The 11,372-nt window shown below is 38.3% G+C and overlaps 1 protein-coding gene across 1 annotated transcript in view; it reads right to left on the bottom strand.

The window, feature by feature from the left end:
- Positions 1–383: 383 nt before the first annotated feature.
- Positions 384–11,372, bottom strand: part of LOC135072703 (UDP-glucosyltransferase 2-like) — a 34,808-nt gene continuing 23,819 nt past the window's right edge. The window contains exons 3-4 of the mRNA XM_063966728.1: positions 2,426–2,642; positions 384–748 (exon numbers count right to left, since the gene is read on the bottom strand). Of these exons, the coding sequence (XP_063822798.1) occupies positions 460–748; positions 2,426–2,642 (506 nt within the window). The 3' untranslated portion in view covers positions 384–459. The remainder of the gene's footprint in view (positions 749–2,425; positions 2,643–11,372) is intronic.

Raw genomic sequence — 11,372 nt, 5'->3', positions numbered from 1 at the left:
CCGCCACACCATTCTATTGCGCCGATTCAATACCGAACTAGTCCTATTTATTATCAGTAAAATTTTACTGTGCTTTCCTATGTAATATGTAACCGATTTATCTGGGTAGGTAGTAGTTAGTACCTACCTATATTAACCAAAGTTTTAAATTCCAAATCTTGCTCATTAAGTTAAACTTTCCTGCAGGTAGGACTTATTACCTACTTCTAAGAGTAATTATCGTCACATGATCCTAACTTTCATAAGGCATCTTATTTTTAGTCGTGTTTATCTAAATTAGTGACAACACCTCATACCTATTAGCTATTTAGGTTAACGATAAAAATTAAAGGAAAATGAGTGCATAGGAGATATTTGAATAACTAAAAAAAGTTAAAACCAAATGGAATAGGAACAAATTTATTTCTAGATTAAGTATAAACAGACGACCTAACTAACACTACCTAGGTTTGTACTACATTAATGTAACTTCTCCTTGTCTTTCCCGCTGATACTTGCTTTGAAGATCTTAAGAACTGCTGTCAACAGTAGTTTGGCTATGAGAACTAGAACAATAATGGCTAGGACGAACGCAGCCGCCACATCTAGGAGGTTGTGTTCGATGAAGTTGAGGTCTCTCGCAGCACTGTACAGTTTGTCGTGGTAGCCCCATCGGATGACGCGTTCAGTCCAGTACACAGCTGTGTCAAGAGGTTTCGTTTCTCTGTCGTGCCAGATTTTGGAGACGCGTCGCGCGCTCAGACGCATCCTGTAAAGAAACAGCAAAACTTTAGAACCAGGAAATTAAATCATCTAATGAGGTTAAGAGCCAATTGGGTCTGTCTGATTTAATGTAGCTGCAGGCGAAGATTATCTTTTTAGACATGGACAGATGGCGACGGAAACTGTTTATCCTGACACCCTATATTTAGTTTTCCTAAAGGTATTTATCGGTAATATTTCGCTTTAACCTCACCGCATACCCCAGAACGAATAATCCAGTGTGGCAAATACCTTTACTACTCAATCTTCAAAATACTTATTTTGAGATGTTATCCAACCAAAAAGCAAGGTACCTTTACGTAGGCACATAACAAATATGTATTATCCTGTCTTTCACAAACAAAAATCATTGTTTGTTGATGCAGATTGAGAGGTTTTTAAGAATTGTTAAACAAAACCGACAACCGTTGGGGCATTGCACGCTCGTACTCAAACTTACAATCCAACGCCAACGACCGCAACCTTTTGTGTTCCCTGTATTATAATCGCGTGAGTAACTCAAAAAATATGCTGTCCACATACATTTGCTTTTCAAATATCGACTCCACTGTCATGCAAATCACGTTCATACAATAAAATGCCTGCCTAACATAAATAGTATTGTTGCAGCGATTTGCACATAATTTTCCACTCTTAATAGATCATGCAATAGTATGAAGGTATTGTATCAGCATCCATCCACTAAGCATATCAATTGCACGTCTAACTTGCATATCTCTATTAGCACTACATGAGTTACAAAAGTCGAGCTTGACGTGCATTTGCCGGTGGCACCGGTACGCATCGACCGTCCATCCAATTAAAAACGAGTGGGCGAAGCTGGAAGCCGGACAATCTAACGATATTTTATGTAAGTAGGTATAAGTAGTGCACAGTCGGCAGCATAAATCACATCATCATAGGGCACTTAGTGGACTTTTTAAATATTTTCAGTCTGAAGCCCTGAAGCCTTTAGGTGAATGAAGTGATAATTAAAATAAAATTGCTTTGATTAAATTAATCAAAGAACATAATTATTAATTAATTACATTAACAATTACCTAGGTTCGTTCGTTCGTTCGTTTCAGCCAAATGACGTCCACTGCTGGACAAAGGCCTCCCCCAAGGTTTTCCACAATGAACGGTCCTGCGCTGCCCTACCTAGGTACTTGTTTTAAATTATCTCAATAAGTATGTTAAGCGCAACGATTTGTGCGTATCTGGGTAAGTAGACCAGGTACGTTGATATGTTTTAGGTATCGCCCAACAAAAGTAATTATGATATCCATATTTCTGGTTTCCTTTTAGGTAGTGCAAGACATTTAGAGCCATATAGGTATAGGTAGCTCCGGAAAATTACGACCTAGCAAAAGGACGTGGTACTTATGTAATAAATGATAGGTACCTAATCAATTTTTTTTGTGCCCCATGCTAGCTTTCTTGGGGGAGTGAGAAAAGATCTAAAGACGAGAAGAGGCGAAAAGTCATTAGAACGACAAGACAGGGTACAGTCTTGGTGATTCTCCAACTCCTGTGTAGCTAGGATCTACAACTTGACCGCCAATAAAAACCCAACCAGTGAAGGTCCAGTTTGTCCCGGGGGAAAGTTTAACTGTCATTGGACCCGCAACGAAATTCATCAGAAGAATATAGGAGGACTACATTCATCACCACAAATACTTACTCAGCACTGAGGACAGTCTGCACAGCCTTCAGTAGTGACTCTTCAGTGAGTTGCTCATACGGCAGCTGTACTCCTAGCCCGACTTCTTCGGCCATGGCTGCGTTATAGGGCTGGTCTCCGAAGAAGGGTACCACCACCATCGGCTTCCCAGCCGATATGGCTTCAGTCATGCCTAGCAGACCACCATGGCCGATGAACGCGAGCACCTTTTTGTGACCTGCAAGAAAAAAAGATCGTTTATAAATCTACACTAATCTACACTAATATTATAAAGAGGAAAACTTTGTTTGTTTGTTTGTTTGTCTACACTAATATTATAAAGAGGAAAACTTTGTTTGTTTGTTTGTTTGTTTGTTTGTTTAGTTGTAATGGATAGGCTCAAAAACTACTGAACCGATTTTAAAAATTCTTTCACCGTTCGAAAGCTACATAACTCACGAGTAACATAGGCTAAATTTTATTTTGGAAAAAAGTAGGATCCCGTAAAATATTTGGGATTTTCATAATACGTGGAAAAGCGCCATCTATCGTCATTGGTTAAAATCTTCTTGCGCCTGACAAAAATTTTTGAGGTACCTAAATATTCATGAAGGCAAAGCTGTCAAACGCCATCTATCGACATCATTAGTAAATTAGTAACTAAATATTACATGTACTATGAATAACGCTGTTCGTAAATAATATTGAAAATTTAATAAATAAAAATATTTTATGTAGGGGAAGCCCGGGCAAGAAGCATAATGTGGGTAAGAAGAATAATCGATTTTACTAAAAACCTACAACATATGGCGCTACTGGACGTTTGCGGGTCTGTTAAACAGCAACACAGCAACGCCATGATAGTTCCACCAAAAGAATACGTGCGTGAACTTTTTGTCAATTCGAAATCAAAAGTTTTTGGCTGTATTCTTACGATTTTTGGCAAGGTATGCGTGTTGATTTCTTGTATTACGTATTAAGTGTTAACTTATAGACTCTGTTTAGTTGATTGCATGTTAAATTAAGTTTAATTTGTGTGTGTTGCTTTTTTTCACCGGTAGAAATTTAACGGATGGGTATACAACTTTTAAATATTGGTGCTTTGGGCAAGACGGATATGGGCAAAACGGATAGGTAAAGACAGCCATATCTGAATAGCAGGCCCTAACAAAACCACACATCTGAAAACTAGAACTTCCAAACAAGACTTGTCAAGATGAAAAATGACCAATAACAAAAATCAGATGGAGAAAACAAAATATTTATGTTCAGAAGAATACACTGAACCACCTACCGAGGATTGGATAGAGTGCAATCAATGCAAGAAGTGGGCATACGAGGATTGTACCTTATATTCAGGCATAGGCAGTTATTATTGTGATGATTGCAATGATTAAAGCAGTTATTACTGTACATATCCGTCTTGCCCAGGGGGGTCGGGCAAAATGGATAATTGGAACTTTTTTTTTAATGACATTTTTATTGTAGAATTTGTTTCAGTTTCTAAGTTTATTCTTTACAATTCCAAAGATGATTACCTAAGATACAAATTATTAATTAATAGACTGTTGTTGATTGCATATTTATGTGGTTTTTTTGCCACTTTTCTTAAGGTATTCGTGCTGCCCGGGCTTCCCCTATTTGAACCATTCACTGTATGTACCTATTTGAATCATTCACTGTGTTTAAACGAGCAAATCAAAGTGTTAATTAGTGACTTTTTACAAACTTCCTTGCAAATTCTTATTAAGTGCCGCCATCTACCGAGATGAATATTAGGGTACGGTTCAGCGGCGGACAAATGGGATGGGCGCGTGGGCGATTGTAGTTAAATAGGATAAGAATTACTTCGTTTTTGTTTTCTGTATGTAATTTGTTAATTTTTTGGTAGGGTCTTTATTTTAATTACTTAGGTTGGTAGGTACTTACTTATTTGATTTTAATGATAATTACTATAGGTACGTATAATTTTAGTAGAAAGAAAGGTCATTGAATGACTAAGTGACTCACTCACTCATCACGAAGTCTCAGAAACTACAAGTCTCAAAAGAGTTATCATAGGGGTTAATGGTCTATTCCACCTGGCTTTGATCACCAAGATGATCAAAGTGGACTCCAGTTAAATAATTTTTTTTAGTGTTCATTGATCACCTATAAATAAATCATACCTCTGAATTGTCACATACGTGTCCAATTTTTTTATTGCGGTTTTTAGAAAATATCAAAAATGTTTCAAAACAAAATATGTAGTACAACAATTGGACATGTGACTATTCAGAGGAGGTGTGATTTGTTTGTAGATGATCAAAGGACACTAAAATAATAATTTAACTAGAGTCCACTTGGCTCACCCAGGACATCGTATCCGTGGGTGCTCAAAGGCACAGAATATATTCAAAGGACACTAAATTGTCGCTGTAAGTCCACTTTGATCACCTGGCTGATCAAAGCCAGGTGATCAAAGTAGAATACACCTCCTTTTAGAACGTAGGTAGTCACTAAGACGAAATTTTGCAAAATTCAACTCTTATGGGAGTTAAAAAGGGGGTTAGAAGTTTGTATTGCAGTCCTCGGTTTTTAAAGTAAGAGACTTTAACTTTCAAGTTAAAATGTATGCTCACTATGATCTCTAGATATTGTGGAGGTGTACATAATAATATACTGTTCGGTACACTGTGGTACTGTGTACAAATCGGTTTGCCGACGATATTGTGGTCATCGGTGGAATCTTTTGAAGATCTTGGCACAATGCTCGAAGACCTTAATCGATTTTCCCAACAGGTAGGCCTGAGGATGAACATGGACAAAACGAAGCTTATGTCGAATGTCCATGTTGCGCCCTACCCAGTTTCAGTTGGGAGCTCAATTCTCGAGATTGTCGACAAGTAGGTAATAGGTATGTCTACCTCGGACAAACGATCCAGCTAGGTAGGTCCAATTTCGAGAAGGAGGTTAATCGTCGAATCCAACTCGGCTGGGCAGCGTTCGGGAAACTACGCAACATCTTTCCGTCCAAAATACCTCAATGCCTGAAGACTAGAGTGTATAACCAATGTGTGTTACCAGTGATAACTTATGGCTCGGAAACGTGGCCTCTCACTATAGGCCGAACAGTTACAAAAGCTCAGTTGCACAGCGTGCTATGAAGAGGGCTATGCTTGGTGTTTCTTTGCGAGATCGAATCAGAAATGAGGAGATCCGTAAACGAACCAAAGTCGCTGACATAGCCCGACGGATTAGCAAGCTGAAGTGGCAATGGGCAGGGCACATAGTACGCAGAACTGATGGCCGATGGGGCAGAATAGTTCTGGAATGGAGGCCGCGTACCGGAAAACGTAGCGTGGGACTTCCACCTACAAGGTGGACCGACGACATCGTAAAGGTAGCAGGGAAGCGCTGGACGCAGGCCGCTTCCAATCGATCAACATGGAAAGCATTGGGGGAGGCCTATGTTCAGCAGTGGACGTCCTATGGCTGAAATGGTGGTGGTGGTGGTGGTGGTGGTACATATACTGAAAATGTATCATTAGAAATCAACTACGGGGGCTAAGGAGATAAAAGGAGGGTTGGAAGTTTATATTATGAAAGTCCTATGTGTTTAAAGTAAGAGAGTTCAAATTTAAAATGTATGCGCTATAGATGCTACGAGCGGATTTTACGAAACACCTCCCCTAATGGAGTAAAAGGAGGTCCACGCGTACGAAGTCGCGGGCGGCCGCTAGTAAATTAATATAGGATAGGTAAGCATGATGAACGACAATAACTATCTAAGTATGGGCTGTTGTGTAGAGATTCTGATTTAAGGCCGGGTAGCAGAGAAAATGGCGAAAATGAGGTTTTCATTTTTCATTTTTGAGGTACTAAACAGTAAAATTAAAGGCTAAGATTTTTATTGGGCATAGTTGAGGATATTTTCTAGGGCTATTAACGGATGGAAACACGATTTGATGAAGTTGACTCGATAGAATATAGTATTCCCAAAGTTACCTCAATTCGTTTTCTATTTATGGTTTTATTTTTAAAATAAGCGATTTGAGATTCTAAATCTTTTACTAAACTAAAGTTCAGAAATAACTTGAGGGCTTTTAACGGATGAAATTTTTATATTGCGTCTTATTTAGTTACTATGTTAAAAAATGTGGAAAAAATCGTCCATGACGGCTTGGACAATCCCAATCAGTCGCGCGGTGGCGCTTACGGAGGACGGACGCGTGTCAGTTTTTTGGCCGTGACAGTTCGCGATTTGTCAATATTTTTGACAATGATGACTTTGATGAGTCACAGTATAATAATATCAGTGTTACTGGAGAAAGCTTACATTTTTGATAATTAAGAATTATCAATTTTGTCTACCTATTGAAATTTAAATCGTTCGCATCCTTTTAAACGATGACTCTACTCATGATACATAGTACATTCCTCAAATATGAGACAAAACCAATGAGTTAAAATTACATTTTAATAGTACCTACCTACATACAATCGTCTTACACTCTTTAGAAGAGCACACTGACACAAATAAATAATAAAAAATACTGTCTAAGGTCTGTAGCTAAAGGTCTAAGCTGCAAGATAGAAGAATCTTCTACCCAAAAAGATGGCAAATGCAGCAGATGTCAACGGATTTAAAACTGGAGTTGATGTGACTCCTAGTAGACTTGAATGTCTAGAGCGTACCTTCCTCCACCATGCGTAAGAATTTTCAAAAAAATACTGTCTAAGGTCTGTAGCTAAAGGTCTATGCTGCAAGATGGAAGAATCTTCTACCCAAAGAGATGGCAGATGCAGCAGATGTCAACGGATTTAAAACTGGAGTTGATGTGACTCCTTGTAGACTTGAGTGTCTAGAGCGTCCCTTCCTCCACCATGCGTAAGAATTTTCACAAAAATACTGACTAAGGTCTGTAGCTAAAGGTCTAAGCCGTAAGATAGAAGAATCTTATAGCCAAAAACATGGCAGATGCAGCAGATATCAACGGATTTAAAACTGGAGTTCATGTGTATCCTTGTAGTTTTGAGTCTCTAGAGCAGTGGTTCTTAACCTTTAAGTCATGAGGGACCATTTTACCAAATTTCTGTCTTGTCAGGGACCATCTCATAATCGGTCAAAACCAGTTTGACTGCAAAAATCAGTTAAAAGTGGTTTTGGTGTGCAAGTGCACATCGTGGACCACTTGGAATGCCTCCAGGGACCACCAGTGGTCCGCGGACCACCGGTTAAGAACCACTGCTCTAGAGCGTCCCTTCCTCCACCATGCGTAAAAATGTTTCAAAAATACTGTCTAAGGTCTGTAGCTAAAGGTCTAAGCTGCAAGATAGAAGAATCTTCTAGCCAATAACTTTAAAACTATAATTTGAACGAATTTTGCTATTAGTGGACAAATTTCTGCTCACGATGGACTAATTATCTGCTATACTCTTGACTCTCTAAAGCACAACATTTATAAAAATTTTGCTGCGGTAATGCACTCCAGGTAACCATGTGTGATGCTCATTACTCATAGTGATTTTCGATACAGAGCCCCGTACATACGTTATACATAAATTATGGAAAGAAAACACCCAGATCAATACAAACAAATATGTATGCAATTTTAGTATGATATTTTTATTTATTAATAAACAAAAAGACTGAACAAAATTGATGCGTGTACTGATTAATGTAATTAACCACATGCAAAGCTTTGTGAATTGCAACAACTATAATTTATTATCCAAGCTCTAAATAATCGCTGCTACGAGTAACTGATCATAAAATGTTTTTCCAATCGCTCAAGCTCCCGAGGATCTACCGATATGTCGGGTGACGTAATCTTGAAATTCTTTTAGCCGGCGCGGAACTTCCGTAAGGTCGGGTGACGCCACGCCTCTTTGAACCGTGTTTACTTTGGCAGTTATATTCTATATTTATTCGATTCTAAAATATAGGTATTCCCAAAAAATTTGAAAGTTGTTTTAATTTGTATCACTTGGATATGATTTGTATTAGAAAGTGCTGTGAGTGTGACGCTTGAACGGAAGGAAGTCAACCGCGTACGCAACTGCGTATTTCTAAACTCCGTATTTCTATACTGTGTAGCCGCGAGAGCTCTTTGGCGCGCTGTCTTCGGCGAAGTATTGCGCGCGCAGATTTTGACAGCGCGAAATACCTACTTTAGCAGAAATACCAAGCCTTAACTAAGTACCTACACTGTCCAAGAGTCAAGATGTCTTTTCTTTTGGAGGAAAGCCTTACTTGTCTAGCGTTATGTATTCTGTGGTTTTGATGAGTAATACTTATTAGGGGGTCGATTAGGTAGGACTCATGGTCATGGCGATTTCAATTATTGATAGGCACTTAGGATGTTAATTGACCAATTACAGCGTTGACCCAACCCAATTGACTTCTAGTGTTTTTGATGAAAATTATGTAGTCTGTGTTAATATTCCTCTTGGAACCGTTTTTTAATAATATGGCCCGAGGAAGAGATGCCCTGCAATTTTTGATTTCTGTTTTTCGTCAGAATAGCGCGTCATTTTCCTACATAATTGTATTCAAACCTACCTACCTATTTATTTTTGGTAAAAAAAAGTAGGCAGGTATGCACTTGTGCAAATCTTACTTCATCATCAACAGCCCTTTACAGTCCACTACTGGACTATGAGCCTCCTCCACTATAGTGGAGGGTTTTGCCATAATCCCCACGCTTGGCAGGCGGCAAATCTTACTTATTGACGTTAAAACATCCCATTGGCAACAGACAGTTAAGATGCATAATGCATACACTTATCTAACGTAAGTACGTGTTACTGTGTATTTTTCTAACATTAGTAATTAAATGTAACATTGAGAAATCATGTGCCCATCATGTGGATGGATAGGTCATCGTTACATAGTAACATAGTAGGATTTACAGCTTATTGTAACACGTTTCAATAAGACAATAATACGTGATAATACTGCTTCATAAACCTTATGATATTATTCATTTACCTAATCTAAAGCCAGAACAATAATCTGGGTTAATCTGAATAAATAATTTCATTGACAAATGAAGAGGACGCGGATAGCGGATAGCATGAGAAAGTCAGATTAATGCAAGACAAGAATAAATGTTGATAAGCACTAACTACCTATCTACATAATATAAGTAGTTCTACTACGGCGTGGATTATAATCTACAGGCAATCATACCTACTTGTAAAATGGAAAATAACTTGCAATGGACTGTAGTGGAAATAGCGTTATTTATTAGCCAATGAGTATAGGCAGGCCTCCCACTAAGTGGACCGACGATCGAGCGATGGCGATAATGGCAGCGTGGGACTGGTCGTGGAAATCCTTGGTGGAAACTCTTGTCCAGCAGTGGACGTCTTGGCTGAAACGAGTGTTCCATCTGGGAATAGATCCTCGACTAAAATAAATAAATAAATATCCTTGGACTCTTACACTGCGTTTCTAGTCCTTAGATAAATAAAACCTAGATGGATAGTCTTCATACAAACGCTTCGTCAAGAGTGAGGCAAAAATCTTATGTCATTAGTGTCAATTTTGTTGGGGAGTGTAGACAGTGAAGGCGATTTTCCCGAAAGTAGGGAAATTTTTAATACGTTTTTAATTATTTTATAATTAACAAAAACAAAACGCATTATGTACTTACTTATTTATTAAATTCAAAGAACCTACTTAATTACAATAAGATAAATCGACTTAAAAGTCTCGATTTCATAAAAAAGGAAGTGTATTTGTAGGGCGAACAATTGGGAAATAAATTTTCTTGTTACTGGTATCATTCCCGTATTTAATTTTTGAAAGCCAAATTCAAGCAAAATACGCGTCGAATTGTAGTACTTACTTATGAAATGTAACACTGGTCACTTTCTTTCCTTTTTTTGATGTATTTAGACACCCTTTCACAGCCCAAACCGTCTTATTTAATTAAAATTCGTCGGACGTGTTTACCAATTTTTCACTTTGACAGTTCATGTGACGTTTACGGGTAAGCCATTCTGGCTTACTAAAAGCTGCCTCACCTTTCGTGCACTGACTATCTATCTAGGTTTTATTAATCTAAGTTCTAGTCCCAAACTAAGCAAAGCTTGTACTATGGGTACTAGACAACGGATATAAACATACTTAAATACTTTTTTTTTTGTAAATAAATCCTTATTATACATAGAAAACACCCAGTCCAATACAAACAAATAATATGTTCATGCACACAAATGTTTGTACTGTGCGGGAATCGAACCCGCTATCTCCGGAATAGTAGTCCGTTTCGAACCACTACACCTAACGGCCGACAGACGTTCAATCAACGACTATTGTATTTATTATGGTATTATTGTGCACTTTACCCCTCTAAAGTTGTTGACAAAAGATACCATGGATAGTAGATCTAAAGTGGTTAATAGCATAGATTAGATAACAATGGCGCGATGGTCATTAGGCAATTTTGACCCTCGATCGAGTGGAGCTATCTAGGCTGGAGTGGAAAATTGTCTTGGTAAACGTGAGAAAAACTATTAGATGACGTTCAGAGACTTCTTCTGGGTCCTATAGAAGTTTAAAACACCATATTCGTGGACACTACCCGTGTGGTGACTGCAGAGTAGAATACGTTTGTCACCAACCCCTACTCTTCCCGCGGGTGTCGTAAGAGCAGTCGGGAGGCGACTTTGGGACTAACAATTAAACAGAGAACGGGCAGGAGCGCTCTCTGATAAACATTTATTTTTTAAACTGCGATCTTCCACCTGCCAAGCGTGGAGATTATGGCAAAGCCCTCCACTGAAGTCTAGAAGGTTCATAGTCCTGTTGATAGGCTGTTGATGAATATGATGAGGATAATCGAAGAATGTTACGAATTGTTGCTTAATTATTTCTATGCTTGATGAAGAACTCGTAGGTAAGTACTTAGACTGCACTGAGGTGGTGCTAAGTTGTTTTTTGTTTTACAATAATTACAATTCTCAATTTTATTATTAT

The sequence above is a fragment of the Ostrinia nubilalis genome, chromosome 6 (genome assembly GCF_963855985.1).
Source record: "Ostrinia nubilalis chromosome 6, ilOstNubi1.1, whole genome shotgun sequence".
In the NCBI taxonomy this organism is placed as follows: domain Eukaryota; kingdom Metazoa; phylum Arthropoda; class Insecta; order Lepidoptera; family Crambidae; genus Ostrinia; species Ostrinia nubilalis.
This window is presented reverse-complemented; position numbering and strand designations above follow the sequence as displayed.